The following is a 27,042-nucleotide window of genomic DNA, read 5'->3' as shown; positions in this document are numbered from 1 at the left end:
TTTCCTCCTTTTCCCTATTGGGTACATTAGGGGTTTACACATCATTTTTTTTTTTTCCTCTTTTTTTTTTTTTTTTTTCTGTTCCCTCACACCACTGTTTGAAATTCTGCCTATTCCTAAACATAATTCCTAATCTAAAAACTATTTTTCCATTGAAACTATTAAAAAGTCAAGCATTTTTTTTTCAATTTTCTTTCACACAAAACTCGCTTTATTTAAAAACATTCCCTCATGAACATTCTTTTTTTTCCTTTTTATTTTATTTTTTTTTTTTTTTGTTTTTTTTAATTTTTTTTTTTTCCCCTTTTTTTTTTTTTATTTTCCTTTTATTTTTTTTTTCAGTTCTTTTTTTTTTGTTTTTCACTTTTTATTTTTATTAATTTATCCCTTTTTATTTTAATTTGTTCTTTTTTTTATTTTTTTCTTTTCCTTTTTATTTTTTTATTTTTTTTTTATTTCTATTCCTTTTTTTCCTTTTATATTTTTTCTTTTTTTTTTTTACATTTTTTTTGTGTAGAATGATGATGTCTATTTATCAATACTAACATAAATTGAACATTGAAGTAAATGATGCCTTGCTTTGCATATTATGTACCATACAATGCGATACGATTGAACTTTATTTATTTATAATTAATTAAATATAATATTTTTTATATTTAATTTGAATGATATATTTTTAATTTTATTACTCATCAATATCTCTACCACAAGAAGCCTGGAAATTAAAAGAGTGATGAGTGGAAAGGATGGGGGATGTGCAAAGTTTTTTTTTTTTTTTTATGTTTTTTTTTTTTTTTTTTTTTTTTTTTTTTTTTTTTTTATTTTTTTTTTTTTTTTTTTTTTTTTTTGTTTTTTTTTTTTTTTTTTTTTTTTTTTTTTTTTTTTTTTTTGGGGGGGTGTCAGTCAAACTAGACAATAGGTGCAAGCACACAGTAGGGCCCATTCGGCCCTCTTCGAATCCAGCACCAACAACCACCATTTTCCAGTTTTCTCCAACATTCAATCAAACACAACCACCTCCTCTCTAACTACTGTAACACGCTCCACATTCAATAATGAATCATGGCTGATCACCAACGCGGTACCCCTACCCCATAACCTGCCTTCTCCCCTCTCCTCCCCTCCTCTCCATCAAAACCCAAACTGAACCTAATATACCCCCCAAACCATAACCCCAAGAAACCCCCTGAAATATGAAATCCCTTTAAGCCCCTTTAAGAAAGAACAGAGGGAAGGAAGGGCCACAAGGGCCACATTAAATCTAACACTCCCCCTTAAATAATAACAGGCCAATTGAACTGGGCCTCAAACAACTACCTTCTGTTGCAGAGAAATTTCATAGAAGGCAGGCTCTCCATCGAGGGCCGAATGTGGGGCCTACCCTGCTCGTGTGCAAAAACTATTTCTTCCTACCCAGTACCTTCTAATCACTATTGGTGTTTGTAGCCCGAGGCGAATTTCTAGGATTCGTTCCTAGTCGTGGGTCGAAGTGCGGCGTTGGGGAATCTAGGGCGGTTAGACATTAGGGGGGAGCTGAAGAGGTACTGCACTGCGCTGTGAGAGTTGGCATTGTTGACCCCACACCTTAATTAAACAATGCAAACACGAAACACCTTTGGTTTTTTTTGTTTATTGAAATTCTCTCCACGACCGGGTTATTCTGAGCAATGTTTTTTCCATTTTTCCAATTTTCTGTTTGATTGCTCTTAATTGATAAATGGAAAGTCACCCACACAAATATGGAGCAATCATTTCCCTTTGTTAATTTCATTTTTCTTTGATCCCATTGCAGGTCCAACGTGAAATGGTCCATTTCTTTCCTGAGCTTTTAAAGGGCCAAATGATCTCCTCCTTCTAGGTTGATGGGCCAGAACAGCTAGCTTTAGCAGATATGCACACACACAAATTCCAGTCTGTGGGGATTCAAGTGGAGACAGAGAAGTGGTAAGTCATTTTCTGCGATACCTCCCTCACAGAACTTAAATCACATAGTGGAAATCAAACTTTTTGATTACAAAATGTATCTCTGAACTCTACATGCTCCTTTGTAGCTCCGTGCATACTTTTTTAGTTACTGCCCAATTATAACCGAATGAAAGAATGTCATTTGATTAATCACAGCCCATCCATCACATTGCATCATCCAATTGTTTGTTAAATTATCTCAGAATGTATTCCTCTTTCACTCTATTTCATCTGTATTCATTTTGTGAAACGTCTAACACTTTGTGGTAGCCTACACATGAAAGTGATTGAAAACAAAATAGAAGTCCTGAAACTGGAGAAAAGCATTCCAAAACTGCCACTATTTCAATTAAATTTCATGTGTTTTCATTAAATTAACTATGTAGCACTTTTGTGTTTGGTTGCTCCTTTAATAAAAGAGCTGAACAAGTGCTGGAGTAACTCAGTGGGTCTACAGTTCTTTAGTTCTACAAGAATTTTAACTGTACGATTACTGTTTTTCACTTGATTGTTTAGTTTAGTTTAGAGATACAGCGTGGAAACAGCCCTTCAGCCCACCGAGTCTGTACCGACCAGCGATCCCCGCACATTAACACTATCCTACACACACTAGGGACAATTTACAATTATACCAAGTCAATTAACCTCTCAAACCTGTATGTCTTTGGAGTGTGGGAGGAAACCGAAGATCTCGGAGAAAAGCCACGCGGTCACAGGGAGAACGTACAAACTCTGCACCTGTAGTTGGGATCGAACCCGGGTCTCTGGCGCTGTAAGGTAGCAACTCTACCGCTGCTCCACTAGCTGTGCCGCCCTAGTCTCTCAGCTGATTCAATCTTTCTGTTACTGCAGCAGTTTCATATTTCCGTTGTCAAAGTTTTTGATTTGAAACAAACAATGTAATTTTTGGTTTGAAACAATGTTAAATCTAAAAGTTCCAACTGTTGAAAGAAAAATAAATCCAGCTGCGTATTATGTGCTCAGTTGCAGAGGGAATGATTATGGATATCTTGACCTTCTTGTGCTCAGCCACACAGTTGCTTATTAACAACATTTCTTTACAAAGAAACATTTCCAGTCTGGCGAGTTTTCGTTGTAAATTCTCACACATTAAACCTTAAGAATAAACATGCCTAGAAATTAGATGGCGTAGCGGGCGCCGTTTATTTCCACAGACAATGATTGTAAATGTACTTACCACAGAGGGAAACGCAGAAGTGACCCTCTCCTGGTTATACATATGCTGCCATTCCCACATTCAACCAGACAGATCCGGGTGTGTTTCACACTTGTATGTGTGAAATAACCATGCATATCTAATCTGAGTTTATGTCATTCTCCATGCACCACTCATTTTGGGCTATCATGGGAGAAATTGGAAATAACAATCATGGCCTTTATTGTACAGTGCCAGATTGGTGCCCAGCTAAAGAGGTGCTATTTTGGTGCCATTTTACAGTCCCAGCTGCAGCTGGCCACAAAGGCCGATTGCAGCCATCGCCTCCATTCCAGTTGTCCCGCGAACCGATGTCCCTCTCCACACCTGGCCTTCTTCCGCCCTTGTTCTCTCTGATCAGCCCTGCTCCCCAGTTAGTTATTATTAAGCAAACCTCTCCTCTCCCACAGAATCTCTGGATTCAGCCTCAGTTCCACATGACAGCTTTGTTCTGACATTCTCCTCCCCCTTACTACAATCAGTCTGACCCAGAACGCTGCCAACCACATTCGTCAGAGATGCTGCCTCACCCGCTGAGTTATCCCAGCACTTTTTGCTCAAGACTCCATCATCTATACAACACTACAGCACTGGTCAAGAGAGCCCAGCAGCGACTACACCCTCTCCGAAGACTACGTAAAGCAGGTCTCCCCACTACACACCTACGAACTTTTTATAGGGGGACAATCGAGAGCACGTTAACCTACGGCATCACTTCCTGGTTCGGGAGCTGCAAGGCGTACGAACGGCACCAACTAGACAGGATTGTGAAGACCGCTAGCAGGATTATTGGTGCTCCACTCCCTTTCCTGCTGGACATATACAGGAAGAGATGTATCAGCAGAGCCATCTCCATCATCAAAGACCCCTACCACCCATCGCATCACATATTCTCCATCCTGCCATCTGGGAAGAGGTGCAGGAGCATTAGCTGCAAAACCAGCAGGATGCTCCTCAGCTTCTTACCGCAGGCTATAAGACTGATAAATGGACTTTGCCCCCTGCCAAAGTATCGCGCACCAACCACCAACCTGGACACACTGCAGCAGAGCCACTGTCGTGACGCTGCCGATCGGAACGCCTGTTTATGTTTAGTAGAGAGTAGAGTATTTAATTTGTTCATGATATATGTATTTTTATTTCTATTTATGTTTTACTGCACACTGGTTGAGCAACATTTTTTTTGTTTCCTCTGGGTATGTGAGTACTCAGGAAAATGACAATAAAGATATACTATACGATATGTACCTACCATTCTGTCATAGAAACATAGAAAATAGGTGCAGAAGGAGGCCATTCGGCCCTTCGAGCCAGCACCGCCATTCATTGTGCTCATGGCTGATCGCCCCCTATCAATGGCCCATGCCTGCCTTCTCTCCATATCCCTTGACTCCACTAGCCCCATAGAGCTCTATCTAACTCTCTCTTAAATCCATCCACTGCCCTATGTGGCATGGAATTCCATAAATTCACACCTCTCTAGGTGAAAATGTCTTAAATAACCTCCCCTTTATTCTGTGACTGCGGCCCCTGGTTCTGGACTCGCCCCACATTGGGAACATTTTTCCTGCATCTAGCTTGTCCAGTCCTTTTATAATTTTATATGTTTCTATAAGATCCCCCCTACTCCTTCTAATCTTCAGTGAATACAAGCCTAGTCTTTTCAACCTTTCCTCATATGACAGTCCCGCCATCTCAGGGATCAATCTCGTGAACCTACGCTGCACTGCCTCAATCATAAGGATGTCCTTCCTCAAATTTGGAGACAAAACTGTACACAATACTCCAGCTGTGGTCTCACCAGAGCCCTATACAACTACAGAAGAACCTTGCTCCTATACTGAAATCCTCTTGTTATGAAGCCCAACATTCCATTAGCTTTCTTCGCTGCCTGCTGTACCTGCACACCAACTTTCAGTGACCGGTGTACAAGGACGCCCAGGTCTCGCTGCACCTTCCCCTTACCTAACCTAACCCCATTGAGATAATAATCTGCCTCCTTGTTTTTGCCACCAAAGTGGATAACCTCACATTTATCTATATTATACTGCATCTGCCACGCATCTACCCACTCACTCAACCTGTCCAGGTCACCCTGCAACCTCCGAACATCCTCTTCACAGTTCACACTGCCACCCAGCTTTGTGTCATCTGCAAACTTGCTAGTGTTGCTCCTAATTCCTTCTTCCAAATCATTAATATATATGGTAAATAGTTGCGGCCCCAACACTGAGCCTTGCGGTATTCCACTCGCCATTGCCTGCCTGTCCTTATAACGTTACAATGTCCTTTCAGTTTCATTGTCTTGAAGCATTGTTGATGACTGCAAAACTCCAGAATAATGATCATTGGCACACAACTGCTTCAACCATCCAGCACGCCCTTCAGAACACACTGGCATTTGTAAACCATCCTATTTCCCTACCGGTGAATGCAAGTTAGACATCTTGAAAAGGTTTTCTACATGCTGCAAACAAATCTTATTCAATCTCTGTACTTTATCACATTCATATTTGTATACAGTTCACTACAAGTATCCTTCAACATGAGCACTTAGGTACATCTTAGATAAGCATCTCAGATACAGTGCAAGTGTATAGCAGTAGTGCAGCAAAATACAGAATCGCCATTTTCAAGTCCCAATATGCAAGTACGGCGTTCTTGACCTGACCATGAAAGCCTGTTATCCTGTGGTCGACCTGGCCAAGCGTTTCTGCCATGACCTCCACCGTTGCTGGCCGCGTTCAGTCCATAATCTCAGCCTCTTGGAGCAGCGCACAGTCCAGCCGAGCCCTTAATGAATGATTTATGTCCCTAGAGGAACTCTCATGTATTCAAGCAGCCTTCACAGCCTTCTGTGGCAATGAATTCCACAGATTCACAACCCTCTGACTAAAGAAATTCCTCCTCATCTCCTTCTTAAAGTAACATCCTTTAATTCTGAGGCTATGACCTCTGGTCCTAGACTCTTCCACTGGTGGAAACATCCTCTCCACATCCACTCTATCCCGGCCTTTCACTGTTCGGTAAGTTTCATGTAAGTCCCCCCCCATCCTTCTAAACTCCAGCGGGTAGAGGCCCTGTGCCGTCAAATCATATGTTAACCCACTCATTCCTTCTCGTATACCTCTGCTGGACCTTCCCCACAGCACCAGCACATCCATCTTCCGATATGGGGCCCAAAAGCTTAATTAAGTCAGGTAATTTGAAACTCCGGGAGCGCCTGTATTTATGCCACAGATAATTACAAAAACAGTGCCATGCTTTCAGTTTTTCAGTCTGCAGGAGTCTGTTCTCCACCAAAATAAAGCAATATTCCAGGGAGAATATTTATGTTAGGTGAAAAGTCTATATGGGGTTCAGAGGAACAGAAAATTGTCTTGATGTTACAATTGACTTGTTCCCATTTGACAGAGCATATTTTGTGAATATTAAGGTTTATCTGTGTAAACAATATTAATATAATTTTGCAAAATGTTTTGAGTTATTTCCAAGAGCATGTAGTTGATTTGTAAATGTAACATTATTACGTTCTTTATTGTGAAACATCCTAAATAGTTAAATGGTATACATTTTAATGGTGAGATTTTTAGTTTAATGCTGATTAAAATGGATTTGGGGCAGTTATTATAGTAAATAAAACTGTCATAATTTCTGCAACTTAAGATGAATGAATGAATGAATGATTGAATGAATGAATTGGTTTATTGACCAAGTATTCACCTACAAGGAATTTGCCTTGGTGCAATAAGATGTATTTATAACATAAAATATAATTTGATGTAATTGTATTTGATGCTTAAAAATTTTGATTTTAGTAACTTATATTTATAAAAAAATTATAGATGAGAAATATCTGATGTAAGCATCACACAGTAGGTGGTGCAGCGGTAGAACTACTGACTTACAGCACCAGAGACCCGGGTTCGATCCTGACCACGGGTGCTTGTCTGTATGAAGGTTGTACGTTCCCCCCGTGACTTGTGTGGGTTTTCTCTGAGATCTTTGGTTTCCTCCCACACGCTAAAGATGGTTAATTGCAGGTTAATTGGCTTGGAATAAATGTAAATTGTCCCTAATGTGTGTAGGATAGTGTTAGTGTGCGGGGACCGCTGGTCGGCGTGGGCTGAATGGCCTGTTTCCGTATCCCTAAACTAAACAAAACAAACTAACAATATTATTTTTCTTTGTACAAATTGTTCTCTCCACATTATGTCTGTTGCTCTACAATTTGGAGGAAATATGTTTTTTAAAGCAGGTCTAAAAATTGTATTTAGCAACTGCCAGGTGTGAGACCAATAAAACCAATAGCCCCTTCCTCTGCGACTGAGAATCCATTAATCTGGGATGTTCCTATTTTATGTAGCTCAAACCTGCCATTGCATAGACCCACTGGATCAATGCAGGTCCAGAATACTGATATCATCTATGGTACATTTTTAATATTTTAGAAGTGGAACGAATTTCCATTAAAATGTTCTAACAATTATTATTCTCTTGTAGTTTTCGAAGATTTACACGGTCAAACAGTGTGACTACAGCAGTGCAGGCCGATCTGGATTCCAGAGAGCATTCAGAAATTACAGTGGAACCCCAGGAGGTTGTTTCAAGTCCATTGCTAAGACAGCTCTCCAAAGACACATGTACAGCTAGCTTTCTTGCATCCGAGGACAACCATTTGCAGGCCAGAGCACAAGAAAACGCCTTTGACTCCATTTTTGATCCCTCTTTTCTGCCACCTCCTGAACCCTGGATTGACTCTACATCAGAGGCAGAAGTAGAAGCAGGTCAGAGGTCAGTGTGTCAAAGGGACGGTCGATGGTTTATGAAACTGCTTCAAGCTGAAAAGGAGCGCATGGATGCCTGGTGCCAACAGATGGAGAAAGAAGAACAAGAAAATGCCCTTTCTGAAGAAAGTAAGTGAATGTAGAAAATCCACAACAGGTAACAAATTCTATCCTGCATAAGAAACAAACATAAAACCACTTGTTACATAACATTCAGGCTGGCACGGAGGTGTCGCAGTAGAGTTGCTGCCTTACAGCGCCAGAGACCCAGATTCAATCCTGGCTATGGTTGCTATCTGTACGGAGTTTGTACGTTCTCCCTATTACCCGCATGGGATTTCTCTGGGTGCTGCGTCCCACACTCCAAAGAAGTACAGGTTTGTAGGTTAATTGGCTTTGGTAAAAGTGTAAATTGTCCCTCAGGTGGAGGTTTAAGTTAGTGTGCAGGGATCTTGTCTTAGCGGGCTGTTTCTGCACTGTATCTCTAACTAAACTAAACTAAATTAATCTAAGGTTGGCTTGTTTAATTGTTCACTGCCTAATTTTACCAAAATTAAGGCAAGACAAAATGGGGGGAGTAGGGCTCATTTGGATGGGTGAAATAAAATTTCTGTGTAAAGTGGTGATATATAAAACATTTTTCTAAATTGTGTCATAGAGCTATACAGCGTGCAAACAGGCCCTTAGGCCCAATTTGCCCACGCTCACCAACATGTCCCATCTACACTAGCCCCCCCCCCCCCCACCTACATTTGGCCCATATCCCTCTAGACCTGTACTATCCGTGTATCTGTCCAAATGTTTCTTAAACGTTGCGATAGTACCTGTGACATGAAAAGAACACCAAAAGCAGTTGATACTTTCAAAGTTAGGTTGAACAATGTCGCAAACAGTTTCAGATGCCACTTGGCCTTCTACTGTCCAAAAGTGGAGAATATGAGAGGTGTACATTTCCTGCTCAAAATCTATCACATTCTTCTTCTTTCGTGGCCTTATGCTATACACATATGTCTTCTTCTTTCGTGTTCTTATGCCACTGCTGTACACATCGTTGCGCTACTGGTGTGTTAGTGCAAGGTCTGCAGTAGTACATGGATTATCCAGCAATGGGCATTGCAGTAGGTGTTGCATTGTCTGGGTCTGTGTGCCACAGTCACAAGTTGTTGTACCCTCGATGTAGCTCCATTTATGCATTGTCACCCCTGACCGCCTGACCCCGGTTCGCAGTCGGTTGAGACATCTCCACATTAAAGACAGACAGTCTTCAGACACTAGTCTGAAGAAGGGTCTCGACCCAAAACGTCACCTTCTCTCCAGAGATGCTGCCTGTCCCACTGAGTTACTCCAGCATGTTTTGTCTATCTTCGGTGTAAACCAGCATCTGCAGTTCCTTCCTACACATCAAAGACAGACAGACATTAGGGCATCTTTAACAATTCCTAAGGCAGGGTTATTGGTGTATGTAATTTAGAGCCCTAACTACTGCAGGTCCAGCTGCAAACTGTAATACAGGCACTTTGTGTTTTACGCAGGGTTGCGTGCTTGAACGGCAGTGAGTAGATCAAAAAGAGTGCAAATCAAATAGGCCAGGCACCGCAGGCAACAGAACTGCCATGCAGGCTTAAATTTGAGCGCGTTAGTCCCAAAAGTAGAACCAAGTAAATTAAACCTTGGTAATAATTACTAAATGACTTGGTTGGCTTGGATAGAGTGGATGTGAAGAGAGTGTCAGACGTTATGGGGAAATGGCAAGAGAATGGGGTTAGGAGGAAGAAATAGATCAGCCATGATTTAATGGCAGTGTAGACTTGATGGGTTGAATGGCCTAATTCTGCTCCTAGCACTTATGAACTTATGAATTACACAAGTACGTTATTCTATGAACGTGTAGATCAAGAACACACAAAGCATAAGGTGTCTGTACCAATGTTATCTTTTCCTTCTCAGTACCTTGGTACATGTGACAATAGAGTATCATTCATTCATAAAGTATCATTCACTCCTCATAGGTCTTTTTCACGGGGCGACTTGACGCAAGATGTAGCCAGAGTGAAGTGGTCGTGGTCTAGCACGATATCACACGATATAACGGGGGTGTAGACAAAGAGTTCCCACGGTACTTGACATTTCTGTTATTTGTGCGAGTGACTTGTCCGTCTCCCAAGCTTTCCCGTTAAATCTTGAATGACATTGTAAGTGTAATTAAATCATCACGTGGCACAAATTATGTCACTTTTTTATTCACACACTATAAATATCCTCCCTTGGTTGAATTGGTATATACACACACAAAGCAGAGTTTTACTGTGTATGTGGGAGACACAGATGGAGTGAGCACAGTTACTGAGGCAGAGTCTCTCAGCCTGTGTCAGAGGGAGGGAGGGAGAGAGAGAGAGGCACACACAAGGTGGATGTGAAATCTCACCTGCCTGTTTCAGTGACAGACACCCGCCGCCAGTAAATGAAGCCACCTCCATCTGTCTCCCCTTCCTCTCCCTCGACTCCCCCACCTTTCCCTCCCAACTCCAGTCCCGTTCCGACCCCCTGGGAAACTGAAGGGAGCAACAATTAACTGCTGCCTGCCCGCTGAGAGAGTGAGTGTAAGTTACCTAAAATTAAATAATTCAATGTTCATAGTGAACACGGACACAAAATGTTGGTGTAACTCAGCAGGTAAGTCAGATCTGGGAAGAAAAACTTAAAAAGCTGGAGTAAGTCAGCGTGTCAGGCAGCATCTCTGGAGAAAAAGTATAGGTGGCGATTCGAATCGGAACCCTTCTTCAGACATCCTAATCGGAATTGAGTCTGAAGATGTGTCTCATCCCAAAACATCACCTATTTTTCTCCAGAGATGCTGCTTGACTCGATGAGTTACTCCAGCTTTTTGTGTCTGTCTTCGTTTTAAACCAGCATGTGCAGTTCACTCCTTTACACGGATCTCTGGAGAACATTGATTGGTAGCGTTCCGAACCCTGCTTCGGAAAGGCATCGATCGCTGGTCGGCGAGGACTCCGAGCTGTATCTCTCAAAGAAGTACATGTGAAAAATTTCTCACGGACCATAAAAATGCGGGACCTTTCAGTAAAGTCCCTTTTAAAGATTATAGTTATTTTCTTGAATCTCTAACATAACTCATGAATAAGTTGATGTCCATATGCAGATGCAAATCTTTATTTTTTAAATTCAATCCCACAGAAGACAATTTTTACTCACCTTCTGTCCCCTCTGTCCAGCTTCCGGGTTCACCGTTCGCAGGAGTTCCCACGGTACACGCAAGAGTCAGTACGGATATCGCACTGGCCACTACGTGCATATAATGTTGCAATGTTCAACCACAAGTGTACAAGTCACTCTTGGAGAAATTCAAGCTTGTTTGAATTTTCTCCCGAGTCACCAAGTTACACGAGTACCTGCCGTTAGCGCCACGGTGGTCCACGAATGCCGTACGGTTATCGCAAGAGGTTCCCACGATGTTCAACTCTGGTTAACTCTTGCGTCAAGTCGCCCCGTGAAAAAGGGGTTTCAGCGTGAAGTTCATGACAGCTCCAGCAACTATTGTTTTGGTCCATTAAAAAACTGTAAGGAAAGGATCATTTAATCAAAATTGGAGGGAATTTTACACAAATTCTAAAATTTTAATTAATTCACATGGGATCTGCTTAAATATATTTAATCAGCATTGTTGGGATGAAGAAGGAAGGAATTAATCACACATAAATGAGATGAACATTTTATGAGAGGCGTAGATAGGGTAGACAGTCATAATCTTTTCCGCAGGATAAAAATGAGGGGATGAGAGAGGCAAAGATTAAAGAAGACTAGACGAAGTGGGACGCATTGGATCCCAGTCACCACAGGGTGTGTGTGGTTGGGGGGGGGGTCAGGGTGGGAGGGGAGGTGTGTATGTGGGCTGGAGGGGTTTGCTAGGGGGGGGAGAGAGGGGGATGTGGGGGAAGGAGGGTGTGTGTGGGGGAGGTAGGATGTGGGAGGGGGTGGTTTGGGGGGGTTGTTTGTGGGCAGGGGGTTGTTGAGGGGAGGGGGTGTGTGTGGGCGGGGTTTGTAGGCAGGGGGTGTTGTGAAGGATGAGTCTATGGGTGCAGGGGGAGTGTGTGGGGGGGGGAGGGGGTTGTGAGGGGAACGGGGGTTTGTGGGGTAGAGGGGAGTTTGTGAGGGAGAGAACAGGTTGTGGGGGTGGGGGTTGTGGGGGGGGAGAGGGGTGTGTGTGGGCGGGGATGGAGGGGAGGGGTGTGTGGGCGGGGGGAGGGGTGTGTGGGGGGGGGGTGGTGTTGTCGGGATGTGTCGTCAGGGGGAGGGTGTGAGGGGTGTGTGGGAGGGGGGTATGTGTGGGAAGAGGGGTTGGGGAGGTGCGTGGGCGGGGGGGATTTGTGGGAGGGGGGTTGCGGAGGAGATGGGTGTGGGGGGGGTGGGGAGGAGTCGTGGGGAGGTGGGAGGGGTTTTGTGGGCGGGGGGAGGGGTGTGGGGGTAGGGTGGGAGAGAGCTCGGTGGAAAGACGGGGGAAGAGCCATGGGGAGAGTGCGGTACCACGGGGGGGAGGGGCAGGAGCCAGCGAGGGGGACCAGAGGGGAAGGGGTTGGCGGTGCGATGGGGACTCACATCGGTCGCTGGCCGCTGGTCACTGGCCGCTGGTCACTGGTCGCTGGTCGTTCTTCTCCGCCGGGATCAGAGTTTCCGCTTTCCGTTTGGCGACATCGGCGCCATCTCCGACTCCGTGCCGGGCTGGGCTGAGCTGGGCTAAGTTGGGGCTGGGCCGGGTTGGGTTGGGCCAGGCTGGGAACGAAACTTGGTGCACAGGAGAACAGTGAGTAAGCTGGCGAAAAATCGTAGCGCTATCGCGTACCGTTTGTGTGCAAATAGAATGACCGCCAAACCAGAAGATAACAAGATTAGATTTTTAGTTATGTATACATGTGTGTGGGAAGTTGTTTACACACAGAGTTATGGGTGCCTGGAATGCACTGCCAAGGGCAGTGCTGGAGGCAGATTTGATAGTGGAGTTTAAGAGTCTTTCCGATAGGCGCATGTATGTGCAGGGAATAGAGGGATATGGATCACAGGTAGGCAGAGGAGATCATGTCTAGCAGAGTCTTTGTAGGATGAGGGGCCTGTTCCTGAGCTGTACTGTTCTATGTTCTGTTTTCTAGCATTCTATAATTCTAAAAGATGAAAATGGTGTGTTTCTTTGTGTTCGATTTTCAAAATTGCAGTTTAAACAGACAGCAAGTGTGCCACAATGGCACAGCGGTAGAGTTGCTGCCATACAGTGCTTACCGTGCCAGAGACCCAAGTTCAATCCCGGCTACGGGGGTTGTCTGTATGAAGTTTGTATGTTCTCCCCATGACCCTGTGGGTTTCCTCCGGGATCTTTGGTTTCCTCCCACACTCCAAAGATGTCCAGGGGCTTGGTATAAATATAAATTGTCTCTAGTGTGTGCAGGATAGTGTCAATGTGCGGGGATCGCTGGTCGGTGCGGACCCGGTGGGCCGAAGGGCCTGTTTCCGCACTGTATTTCTAAACTAAACTAAACTAAAATTAAAAAGTTGCATTGGCAGAAATTTGCTAAAGTAAATGGCAAAGATTTTCAGCAGAGGTCATTGACTTAAATAATTGCTGTTGCCATATTAGAATGCACTTTTATGCACCCATTTGGGTAGATAAATGGTAGAATCCAGGAATAGTTGATGAGTATAGGTTGTGCAGAGAATTTGTAGGAGGTCACTGCAGATGCTGGTTTCAACTGAACATAGACTTAGCAGGTCAAGGAACATCTCTGGAGAAAAGGAATAGGTAACGTTTCGAGTCAGGTCAAGACCCTTCTTCAGAACTGCTCAAGTCAAGTCAAGTCAAGTCAAGAGAGTTTATTGTCATGTGTCCCATATAGGACAATGAAATTCTTGCTTGTTGCAGCACAACAGAATATTGTAAGCATAAATACAGAACAGTTCAGTTCAATTCAATATACACATAAATGAACAGATAAAGTGCAATAGGCTGTTACAGTTCAGAGTCTGTTTGTTGGTGAGTTTAATAGCCTGATGGCTGTGGGGAAGGAGCTGCTCCTGAACCTGGATGTAACAGATTTCAGGCTCCTGTACCTTCTACCCGATGGCAGCGGAGAGATGAGTGTGTGGCCAGGATGGTGAGGGTCCTTGATGATGCTGGCAGCCTTTCTGAGGCAGCGACTGTGATAGACCCCTTTGATGGTGGGGAGGTCAGAGCCGATGATGGACTGGGCAGTGGTCACAACTTTCTGCATTCTTTTCCGCTCCTGGACACTTAAGTTGCCGAACCAAGCCACGATGCAACCAGTCAGCATGCTCTCTACTGTGCACCTGTAGAAGTTCGAGAGACCGACTCTCCGTAATCTTCTCAGCATGTAAAGGCGCTGATGTGCTTTCTTTATAATTGCATCAGTGTGCTGGGACCAGGAAAGATCTTCGGAAATGTGCACGCCCAGGAATTTGAAGTTCTTGACCCTTTCCACCATCATCCCGTTGATATAAACGGGATTGTGGGTCTCTATCCTACCCCTTCCAAAGTCCACAATCAGTTCCTTGGTTTTGCTGGTGTTGAGAGCCAGGTTATTGTGCTGGCACCATTTGGTCAATCGGTCAATCTCACTTCTGTACTCTGACTCGTCTCCATCAGTGATTCGTCCCACAACAGTGGTGGCGTCAGCGAAATTGATGATGGAGTTCGCACTATGTCCGGCTACGCGGTCATGAGTAAAGCAGAGGGCTGAGCACGCAGCCTTGAGGTGCTCCCGTGCTGATTGTTATCGAGGATGACACATTTCCACCAATACCTACAGACTGGTCTGTGGGTGAGGAAGTCGAGGATCCAATTGCAAAGGGATGCGCAAAGACCCAGTTCTGAGCTTGGTAACCAGCTTTGGGTGGGGTGATTGCATTAAATGCCGAGCTGTAGTCAATGAATAACAGCCTGACATATAAGTTTTTGTTGTCCAGAGCGGAGTGGAGAGCCAGTGAGATCGCATCCACCGTTGATCTGTTGTGGCAGTAAGCTGTTGTGTGCAGTGGGTCGAGGTTCTTGTCGAGGTAGGAGTTGATATGCGCCATAATCAACCTCTCAACGCATCACCACCGACGTTAGTGCCACTGGTCGATAGTCATTGAGGCACGTCAACTTGCACTTCTTGGGCACCGGTATAATTGATGCCCTTTTAAAGCAGGTGGGAACCTCTGACCTCAGAAGTGAGAGGTTGAAAATGTCCGTAAAAACTCCAGCCAGTTGGTCCGCACAGGTTTTTAGAACACGACCGGGTATACCATTGGGTCCAGGCACTTTCCGAGGGTTCACCCCCCTGAAGGATCTTCTGACGTTGTCCTCTGTGACTGTGACAGAAATATCACGGCGAATGGGGGCTCGCGTGTTCTCCCTATCAAAGCCTGGGTAAAACGCATTGAGCTCGTCAAGGAGTGATGCTTTGCTAACATTTGAGCTGCCTCCTGATTTCGTCTTGTGGGAGGTGATGGCGGAACATCCGTCTCATCCTCCAGCTTGGAGCAGATGTCCGTTTTGGCCTTTTTGATGGCCTTACCAAGGTCATATCTGGACTTTTTGTAGGTCTCTTTATCTCCAGGCCTAAATGCCTGGGATCTGGACTTCAGAAGAGTGATTCATCCAAGGCTTCTGGTTAGGAAACGCTCGGAAGGTTTTTGTTGGGATGCAGTCCTCCACACATTTCTTAATGAAGTCTGTGACGACTGTGGCGTATTCATTCAGGTCCGTTGCCGAGTCCTTGAACATTGCCCAGTCTACAGACTCCAAACAGTCCTGGAGTTGTTCCTCTGCCCCTCCCGACCAGCTCTGTACAGTCCTCACCTCTGGGGGTGCGCTCTTTAATTGCTGCCTGTAGGCAGGAAGAAGCAGCACCGCAGTATGGTCGGATTTACCGAAGTGAGGGCGAGGGTTAGAGCGATAGGCGTCTTTGATGGTCGTGTAGCAGTGGTCAAGGGAGTTTGATCCTCTGGTGCTGCAGGAGACATGTTGGTAGAAGATTTCTTTTGGTTGGTTTTGTTGAAGTCCCCGGCTATGGTGGTAAATGCCTCGGGGTAAGCCATCTGGTGCTTGTTGACCACGGTGTGCAGCACCCCAGTGCCAGATGGACATCAGCCTGGTGTGGGATGTAGACCACGGTCAGCATGATGGAGGTGAATTCACTCAGTAGATAGAAGGGATGGCACTTCACAGCCAGGTGTGGAGAGCAGGAGTTGGATGGGACTGCCACGTCTGAGCACCATGCAGAGTTGACCATGAGGAAGACTCCCCCTCCTCTCACTTTCCCAGATGCCAGTGTACGGTCCATGCGATGGATGGAGAAACCTTCAGGCTGGACTGCTGAGTCTGGGGAGCTGGGGGTGAGCCATGTCACGTTTCAGGTCGGGACCCTGGTTCAGACAGATTGCAGTGAAGATTGAACTATGGAGGGTGGCGACCAGAAACATCTCTTGAGGTTTTGCTGCAGTGTCCAGCGTTTTTGTGTTGTGTAATTTGAGGAAGGACATCCTTGTGATTGAGGCAGTGCAGCGGAGGTTCACGAGATTGATCCCTGGGATGGCGGGACTGTCAAATGAAGGCAGATTGAAAAGACTAGGCTTGTATTCACTGGAGTTTGGAAGGATGAGGGTGATCTTATAGAAACAGATAACATTATAAAAAGACTGGACAAGCTAGATGCAGGAAAAATGTTCCCAATGTTGGGCGAGTCCAGAACCAGGGGCCACACAGTCTTAGAATAAAGGGGAGACCATTTGAGACTGAGGTGAGAAAAAACATTTTCACCCAGAGAGTTGTGAATTTGTGGAATTCCCTGCCACAGAGGGCACTGGATGGAGAGTTAGATAGAGCTCTAGGGGCTAGTGGAATCAAGGGATATGGGGAGAAGGCAGGCACGGGTTATTGATAGGGGACGATCAGCCATGGTCACAATGAATGGTGGTGCTGGCTTGAAGGGCCGAATGGCCTCCTCCTGCACCTATTGTCTATGTTTCTATGTCTATGTTTCTATGTTTCTGTGAAGCAGAACACAGAGCATTCCCTCAGCTCCCTTTGGTAAAGCAGCCTTGACCTTAGGTCCTCCACTTTATTTTCAAGGGACTGTACGTTGGCCAGTGGGATAGTAGGGAGAGGGGGCCGAAGTCCCCTGTGCTTCAGTCTGACCTGAAGTCCTGCCCGTCGGCCACGTTTCCGGACACAATGGAGGCCTCGCCGTTGCTTCCAGCTACTGTGTTTACTGTACCTGCTGTTCTGCGAACCTGAGCTGGAACGGGGATTCCCTCGCAGACGGCAGCTCCAGCTCCGTTGCTGCTGGGAGATCCTGCCCGTCGGCTCCGGAGATCTTCCCGGTATCTCCAGGTACAGTACATGTGATCCCCAGTCGGGTCAGGTGGTCTCCAGCGATTGAGGGAACGCTTGCAGTCGGGGGCTCCCGCAGCTGTGGGAGATCGCGATATCGCTAGTGCCTTCAAGTACACTAGCAGCTTGTCCATTGCGGCACCGATTTCTGCTATTTTTCTGATCCAGGTGAGTTGATTGTAGCTGTTATTAATCCTCTTCTGTTGAGCTGCTGGCAAATTGTTTCCACAGGCAGGCACCATCTTTACGTCATGTCAATGCTGCCTGACCCGATGAGTTACTCCAGCATTGTGCATCTATACACAGAAAATTAATGGGGAAATTAAATTGCTGTCAGAGCCAGCATTTATTCGATGGGCCAAGTGGTCTCCTTCGATGTTGTAAGAAGGGGTGACACATTTAGAATGTTGACCATCTCCAGATACCTGGACTGAGTTATCAGTTGTAAGATACTAAAGGGCCTGTCCCACTTGGTTGTCATTTGCGTCTCATTTACGCGTCATATGTAAAATAGGTCAACGCCATGTTACGCGCGACATCGCGCACAAATCACGCGTCATCATGCCGTCTGGTGCGCGTGACGACCTTAGAATACCCTGCGGCACACAGCGACGCATGGTTACACACGGTGACGTAACCATGCATAACCACGCGATACACGTGAGTCATCGGGACGCCAATGCGTCAGCGTGCATGCCCAATACATCAGTGTGCGTACGTGATATGTCTCGCAGGTAGCGCGCAAGGATTTTGTGCAGCACGAAATCCTGGAGTGCCGCGCGATACTGCGCGCAACTCCACACTCCTCCACGCCTCTCCATGCGTCCATCACGCGCTACCCGTGCGTCATAACCCAACGCCCACATTTTTGGTGGTTGCGTAAATGGCGCGCAAATGACGGCCAAGTGGGACAGACCCTTAAGAGTTCTAGCAATCCCAAACCTGCTCAGTAACAACAGTATAATAGCTGCCTGTTTCTCCATGGAGAATGACTTTCTATTACTCCTTTGTCCCTTAAATGATCACTTGCCAGATCAGATTTCCTTGTTTGCTCATTGTACCTACCTTGTTGCCACCATTCTGTTGTAAACAAAGAGGTGAGAAAGCTTTCATCTTCCATTTCTTCCAGTCTGGTCTGACTTTGATTTATAGGTTTAATTGAGTACACCAAAGAAGCATAAAAATGTACAGCCATTACTAAATGTGCATGTTAAGTACAATAGATTGTATGATTTGTTACCTCAGCTGATATTTGTAATTCAATACAAAACCCTTTCCATCATGAACAATGAGGGACTCAAAGTGCTGGAGTAACTCAGTGGGTCAGGCAGCATCTTTGGAGAACATGAATGGGAGATATTCCTGCTTATGTCAATGCTGCCTGACCCGCTGAGTTACTCCTAGTTCTTTCCTGCGCACTAGGAAAAATGTACAGAACCCAATAACCCGACAAATATGCACGACTGGAATGTGGGATGAATCAAGAGCACCCGGGGAAAGCCCATACGGTCACTGGGTGAACGTAGAAACTCCATACAGACATGGTCAGGATCTACCCTGGTTCTCTGGCGCTGTAAGACAGCAACTCTACTGCTGCATCAATGTGCCCAACTGCACGCTACCTTGCTTATTGGCATCAAGACAATAATAGTCATCTTCAAGCAGGTGGGGACTTCAGAATGGAGTGTGTGTGGAGGCGCTAAAGATGTCCACAGATACTCCAACCAGCTGGTCCGTGCAGCTTCTGAGGACAAGACTGGGGATTCCTCCCAGCCCAGTAGCTTTCCGCAGGGTTGCTCTCAGGAAGAAGAAGGGTCCCCGGCTGAAATGTCACCCATCGTTTTCCTCCAGAGATGCTGCCTGTCCCGCTGAGTTACTCCAGCACTTTCACCCTTATGAACTTTGATCTGACATCAACTGTGATCAGAGGTACAGAGGTGTGTGGCATGAGTCCACTGATCTTCAGTTCAAAGCATTGGAGATTCTGAACGTAATTTTCTTTGCTCATAGCAGCATGGCAGTACAACGGTTAGTGCTGCTTCTCACATTTGCAGTGGCCTGAGTTCAATCCTGACTCAAGGTACCGTCAGTGCTAAGTTTGGAGATTCTCTCCGTGACTTTGAGGCTTTTGCCAGGTGTCATAGGATCAAATAGCGTAAAAACAGGCCCTTGCGCCCAATTTTCCCACACCGACCAACATGTCCCATCTACACGTTCCACCTGCCCATATTTGGCCCATATCCCTCTAAACCTGTCTGATCCATGTACGTGTCTAATTGTTTGTTAACGTTGCAACAGTCCCTGCGTCAATTACCTCCTCTGGCAGCTCGCTCCATACACCCATGGCCCTTTATTTGCCCCCACTTCTTCCCATGTCTCAAAGAAGCACAGTTATGTTACGAGGCAAGTCGCATTGGAGGTCTCTCCCGAAACCAAGCGAAGAAGGATTTGGGAAGGTGGTGGAAAAGACAACCAAAGGCGAGACTTAGCAAGGTTTGGCATGAAAATTGCAACTGCTATATCGACTTAGAAAGTAAAAAAATAAATTTAGGAGCCCAATCTTTGTTCTGCAGACAAAATCATGTCCTGCATTCCTGGGTGGTCCCCACATCTGCACTGGATTTGCCTCGATTTACCAGCTGTATCCGTTTGGAAGATAAAAGTCCCATTGAAGGCCTCAGCAGAACCACTTCCTATCGAAATTCAATGACATATCTACATGTTTTTCAGTATTCCTTCAATTGCAACCAGGGATGAAGGCATTAGTTTATTTTTACCACAGCAATCCAACAGCTGCTGTCTCCCAACAGTTGTCTTAGCTCCGTCACTTCATACAAGACCAGGGATTCTGCAAGGCTCCGTAAATAATGGGTAAACTCGCTGATCCACTGTGAGAGCTACAAGTCGCCCTTTACATCCGAGTGAGAACAAATCTATTTTGTTTTACAGAATAAAAATGAGTACACGTATAACAGTACATATCTAAACTGATATTCCAGCACATGAAATGGTGGAGAAATTTAACCATTTCTTGAACAACTTCCTTTACGAGTAATCAACAAAGAATCTTAAAATATCGTAGCCAAATGAAAATCACCAAGTGTAACCTTAAAGAGCCTGTCCTACTTGGACAATCTAATCCGCGAGTTCTGGCGAGTTTGCCCTCGACTCGTACTCGCAGCATGGTTGACACGAGGTTGTAGGAGGTCTTTGTAACTCTCCTTCATGCTTGAGGGTGGTTTCCGTGTACTCGAGGCCTCAGCTAGGTCGCGGCATTTTTTTCAACATGTTAAAAAATGCCCGCGAGTAAAAAAAGGTCACCGTGGAAAAAATCAAAACTTTTTTTACCGTTTGGTTTAGTCGTAATAGTTCGGCATGTTAGTCGTAGGTAATCGAGGGTAGTTGAAGGTAGTCTAAGGTAGTCGTAGATCAGGCACGTGCCGTCAGTAATTACTCAGGGTAGTCAGTCAGTCGGCTTTAAAAATAAAATCTTAAACCGCGCATGCGCAGATTGTTCTCCTCTCCGTAAAAATAAAAAATAAAAATAAAAAAGTAACAATTCAATTTGCCCAATTTGCTTCCAAATTTGCTTCATTCTGAATTACTGAATGAGTGGTGGGTGGAGGGTGATGGCAGGTGGATAGATGGTGGGGAAAATTGGAGCACACCGGGTTGAATCAGTTGTGATCTTATTGAATGACAATAATGAATGAATGTATGAATAAGTTTATACTAATATTAATTCAAGGGACCAATTGGGGGGAGAGCTTTCACACTGTGTGGAGAGTCTGATCAGGGGTAAAGTTGCGGGGAGGGCAGGAGCACTGAGAAGGATGGGGTTGGGGATCACGCTAGTAACCCATTCAGTCACTGCTGCCGCAGCGCTCCGGGTGCGGAGTCACCGCATTGTGGCCGGGGAGGGAAGCAGCTTGGGTGGCTGCGAGTGGCCGCAGGGACCCGACAGCAGAACTGGCCACCACTTCAGCGCCTTCTGCCGGTCAGCTCACCTCTGGCAGTGCTCTCCGTCTGAACATCTCTCACCTGCCACTCACCGGCTTCGCTCATGTCAGCCGCTTCCTGCAAATCCTTAACTTCCCACAGCCGAGTACCTCAATTGGTCCCTTGAAGGAATTGTTGGAATTTAAGGATTTGCGGGAAGCGGCTGACATGTGCGAAGCCGGTGAGCGGCCAGTGAGCATGATCTCCGACCCCCTCCTTCACAACGCTCCTGCCTTCCCCGCAACTTTACCCTGGGCCACTCCCCTCACGCTGTGAAAGGAACTCTTTCCCCCCCACCCCGGGAAATACAGTATTTAAAAACATATAGCACCAAGAAATTCACTTACCACATTATCGGTACACGAACTTCATTCTTCTTTCTTTGTTTCCTAAGATACTCTAAGATACTTTCCTAAGATAATGACAATTCATGTTTGAAAAATCCGCCAAGAAACTTGCGCTGCGCATGCGCAGTAGGCTCCTGCGCATGCACACAGTCCACGGTGCAAAGGCAGAATTTCTGCTGCCTTCAGCTCTCCCTGCCATTGACGGCTTGAAGCAGCGCCGACGGCACATGGGCTGCACAGACCTTCGCATGTTGCAAGTATTGCGGATGAAAGGCATGGAGAATTATGCCTACCTAACAGATCGATCTCTTAGGTAGGCATAATTCTCCCATGCCTTTACTATTTATATTTAATAATTACCATTTTATAATTTTAGTCAGGGTAGGCAGTGCCTACCTTGCCTACCCTGATGGCACGTGCCTGTCGTAGATAGTCTTCATCATAGTCGAAGGGAGATCGAAGGAGGTCGTCTTCACTCTCCACTATTCGGTGTCCAATTTTCCCGAAGTTAGTCATAGCTAGTCGCAGCTAGTCGAAGCTGGTCTTCAACATAGTCGAAGGAGGTCGAAGGAGGTCTTCAACATGTCAATTTTTCAAGCTCTTCTAAACTCGCCAATTAGGTCGCCCAAGTTGGATAGCCACTTAACAAAATAATAAATGTATTGTTATTTACTTTCCGCTTTGCTGAAAAATTGACTGTAAATCCAGCCAGGTTTGTTGAGGAAAAGAAAGACACAAAACACTGGAATAACAAAGTGGGTCAGCAGCATCTCTGGAGAACATGGATGATGTTTTGGGTTGGGACCCTTCAGACCCTGAGACATTTTTGTGGGAAAAAGATACCGGCAGACTACACAAGAGAATATTACAGGTTAAAGAGTTCATGGGTATCATGTGCCACTGGCAGAAACAAATCAGCACTGTTCATTTATATTAAGACAATACTACGCAGTATAATAGGCAACCATCCACAGACACAGATGGAGTGCTTATTAAAAATGGTTACATTTCTGGTGACATTCACCTACCAACATCCCACCTTGATCCTAATGCCTACAATTTCAACCTGCCTGTCTGAGCAGGCGAGAGGCACACCTGCTGTAAATCCACAAAACACTTTTCTGAAAATTGCTAATCAAGAAGACGATGCAGGGAGCCCTTTACCCAGGGTAGCAGAATCAAGAACCAGGGGACATAGGTTGAAGGTGAGAGGGACAAGAGAGGGACAACCTTTATACTCAGATGGTGGTGGGGGTATGGAATGAGTTGCCAGAGGTGGCAGGTACTATAGCAGCATTTAAAAATTTCCAATGTTCAATAGATTCAGGGTCAGTTCCTGTGGATTGGAGGATAGCTAATGTTATCCCACATTTCAAGAAAGGAGCGAGAGAGAAAACGGGGAATTACAGACTAGTTAGCCTGACCGGTGGTGGGAAAGATGCTGGAATCAATTATTAAAGAGGTAATAATGGGGCATTTGGATAGCAGTAAAAGGATTAGTCCAAGTCAACATGAAAGGGAAATCATGCTTGACTAATCTTCTGGAATTTTTTGAGGATGTGACAAGTAAAATGGATGAAGGGGTGCCAGTGGATGTAGTGTATCTAGACTTTCAGAAAGCCTTTGATAAGGTCCCGCACGGGAGACTGGTGACTAAAATTAGAGCACATGTTATTGGGGGTAGGGTGTTGACATGGACAGAAAATTGGTTGGCAGACCGGAAGTAAAGAGTAGGAATGAACGGGACCTTTTCAGAATGGCAGGCAGTGGCGAGTGGAGTGCAGCAAGGCTCGGTGTTGGGGCTGCAACTGTTTACCATATATATTAATGATTTGGAAGAGGGAATTAAGAGCAACACTAGCAAGTTTGCGGATGACACAAAGCTGGGTGGCAGTGTGAACTGTGAAGAGGTTGTTAAGAGGTTGCAGGGTGACCTGGAAAGGTTGAGTGAGTGGGCAGATGCGTGGCAGATGCAGTATAATATAGATAAATGTGAGGTTATCCACTTTGGCGGCAAAAACAAGGGGGCAGATTATTATCTCAATGGGGTTAGGTTAGGCAAGGGGGCGGTGCAGCGAGACCTGGGCGTCCTTGTACACCGGTCACTGAAAGTTGGCTTACAGGTACAGCAGGCAGTGAAGAAAGCTAATGGAATGTTGGCCTTCATAACAAGAGGATTTCAGTGTAGGAGTAAAGAGGTTCTTCTGCAGTTGTATAGGCCTCCCTGCCAGAGAGGGCAGTGGAGGCCAAGTCACTGGATGGATTTAAGAGAGAGTTAGATAGAGCTCCAGGGCCTAGTGGAGTCAAGGGATATGGGGAGAAGGCAGGCACGGGTTATTGATAGGGGATGATCAGCCATGATCACAATGATTGGCAGTGCTGGCTCGAAGGGCCGAATTACCTCCTCCTGCACCTATTTTCTATGTTTCTAAAAGACACAGACAGGGGTATGTGGATAGGAAAGGTTTAGAGGGATATGGGCCAAATGCGGGCAAATGGCACTGGTTTAGAGGGGGGCATCTTGGTCAGCATGCCCTTCCACTGCTGGAAAAGTCTGATCCACTAAATCCCAATAGCACCCAGAGTTATTGAATTCAATATCTCAGCGATCCTCGAGTACGTGCCGACACTGCAATATCCTACACATGAGAGACAATTTACAATTTTACTGAAGCCAATTAACCTACAAACCTCCACGTCCATGGAGTGTGGGAGGAAACTGGAGCACCCAGAGAAAACCCATACCGTCGCACGGAGAACGTCCAAACTCCATACAGACAGCACCCATAGTCAGGATCGAACCCGGGTCTCTGGCTCTGTAAGGCAGCAGCTCTGCCACTGCGCCACCATGCCGTCCCTGTTGTGTGATAAGCTTGTGCCCATTTGTGCTGCACAGTTTGGGAACATGAAATCAGAGAATCTAACTCACTAGCTTTAATTGATTCTTTATCTCCGTCTTGATGTTGATCTCTTTTTTGGAGTCCCATGGCACAGATATTTGTACCTCTTTGGGTCCTGAAGTCGATAACAATCTCCTTTGTCTTGCGGACCTTGGGGGAAAGGTAGTTGTATTGTTCTTTCCCATCAGTGTTATGTGCTTTTGAAGCATTTGACCAATTTGGTGGATGTATGGTGTGTATATTGAGTGATTTGTAAGTATTTTCTGACACAGACAGAAACAACGTATGAATGTTAAGAGCTGAAACAGTGGTGCCCTGCAGCAGAGCTGCTGCCTCACAGCCCTGGAGACCCGGGTTCAAACCTGACCTTGGCCTCTGACTGTTTGGAGTTTGCATGTTCTCCTTGTCACCGCATGGACTTACCTCCCGCTGCCCCGATTTCTCCCACATCCCAAAGCCACGTTGGTTGGTGGGTTAATTGGCCACTGTAAATTTCCCCCCACTGTGTGGGTGAGGGGTGGAATCTGAGGAGAGAATAAAATGTATGATTATTATAGATGGGTGGTTGATAGCCAGCACTGACTCTGTGGGCCAAAGGGCCTGTTTCTAATGTTCAATGACACTTAACTCTAATGTCTGTAAAAAACAGAAACTGTTCATTACCAGGGAACGGCCTGTATTCTAAAAATTAAATATAACAATTTATTTATTGTTACTTCAGTACTTTTTAGTAATCCAAAGCGTTTAATCATTTAATTAAATGAAAGTTTGTATAGGTTGCCAAAGAGGAACCTCAGGCTTCAATGGCTTACATATTAAGTGAAATTCTCATGATGCAATGGAATTTGTTTGAAGTTCACAGATCATCACTTACTCTCCCCATTCCTTTACCACAGTTTTGGGCAAAATCCGAAGTGCCGTCGGAAGCGCTCAGCTCTTGATGTCCCAGAAGTTCCAACAGTTCAGTGGGCTGTGTGAAGAAAACATGGTATGTGAATGCTCCTTCAGTTTGCAATGCTTCACATCCTTTGACCAAGTCACTGCAACCACAAGAACACCAAGTCACATCCATGGACAATAACACCACCACGTAATTGAGCATTCTGCTTTTGAAGTGTATTCCCTGTATTAGATTAGTTCAGTTTAGACATACAGTGCAGAAACAGGCCCTTCGGCCCTCCAAGTCCGTGCCGACCAGCGATCCCCATACACTAGTATTATCCTACAGACCAGGGACAATTTTACCAAAGCCAAATAACCTACAAACCTGTATGTCTTTGGAGTGTGAAAATCCATGCAGGTCACGGGGAGAGCGTACAGACAGTACACTCGTATCAGGATCGAACCCAGGTCTCTGGCACTGAAAGGCAGCAACTCTGCCACTGCGCCAACATGCCACCCCATATATTTTAACAAAGGTCGGAAAACCTGAGAAACCAAAGATCTATTCATTGTGCTTACGTCACTGTGCATGTGTTCTGAAAAGAAAACAAATACAAAGCTAACAAATTATTTTCCCGTTGCTCACAGAATCCAAATGCATGTCCTCGACTGACCTCCCAAGACTTGGCTGGATTTTGGGACATGCTACAGTTGTCTATTGAGAACGTCAGCATGAAATTTGATGAGCTACATCAACTCAAGGCAAACTGTTGGAAGCAGGTGGAACTTCCTGAAAAGAAGGTATTCCAGATAGATATTCCAGAGAGACGGGAAAAAGATAGCAGTTATCTAATTTGCAGTGCTGTTCAAGCTCAATATATTTTTGCTTGGTGGTTTCACTGTGTGGAATTTGTGACAGGAATCATAGTGTGAAACCCCTTCCCAATAATTCCATGAGATTCAATGCAGCTCAAGGGTCATCCATAAATTACATTTCCTCATGAAATATTTTGGACATCCTAAAGCTACCCAGGGTGAAATCATTTAATTAAACTCGACCAGGCTATTTCAATGGATACCCAAGAGAAAGAAAAATAACAGTAAACAGTTAAATTACTAACAATGTGGTAAGGTCAAGAATTTATCAATATTCATTAGCCACATGAGTTCAGTTTAGTTTATTGTCACGTGTACCGATGTACAAGCTTTTGTTGCAAGCTAACCAGACAACGGAAAGACAATGAATGATTACAATCGAGCCATTCACAGTGTACAGATACATGATAAGGAAATAACGTTTAGTGCAAGGTAAAGCCAGTAAAGTCCGATCAAAAATAGTCTAAGGGTCTCCAATCAGGTAGATAGTAGTTCAGGACTGTTGCCTCGTTGCGGTAGGGTGGTTCAGTTGCCTGATCTTTGCCTTATCCCAAAGCTACATAGGGTGAAATCATTTAACTAAACTGGACCAGAATGGAAACTGAAGAGAAAGAAAATTAATGGTAGACTCAGTTAATTTATAATCAATGAGGTAAGGTCATCCCACCAC

General features: G+C 45.1%; 1 protein-coding gene across 3 annotated transcripts in view; it reads left to right on the top strand.

The window, feature by feature from the left end:
* Window positions 1-27,042, top strand: part of dlgap1a (discs, large (Drosophila) homolog-associated protein 1a) — a 648,178-nt gene that overhangs the window by 600,769 nt on the left and 20,367 nt on the right. For all 3 annotated transcript variants that reach the window (XM_055634211.1, XM_055634209.1, XM_055634210.1), the window contains 4 exons: window positions 1,862-1,947; window positions 7,688-8,100; window positions 25,511-25,602; window positions 26,145-26,297. In XM_055634211.1, coding sequence (XP_055490186.1) covers window positions 1,862-1,947; window positions 7,688-8,100; window positions 25,511-25,602; window positions 26,145-26,297 — 744 coding nt within the window. The remainder of the gene's footprint in view (window positions 1-1,861; window positions 1,948-7,687; window positions 8,101-25,510; window positions 25,603-26,144; window positions 26,298-27,042) is intronic.

Source organism: Leucoraja erinacea, chromosome 4 (assembly GCF_028641065.1).
Source record: "Leucoraja erinacea ecotype New England chromosome 4, Leri_hhj_1, whole genome shotgun sequence".
NCBI classification, from domain to species: domain Eukaryota; kingdom Metazoa; phylum Chordata; class Chondrichthyes; order Rajiformes; family Rajidae; genus Leucoraja; species Leucoraja erinaceus.
This window is presented reverse-complemented; position numbering and strand designations above follow the sequence as displayed.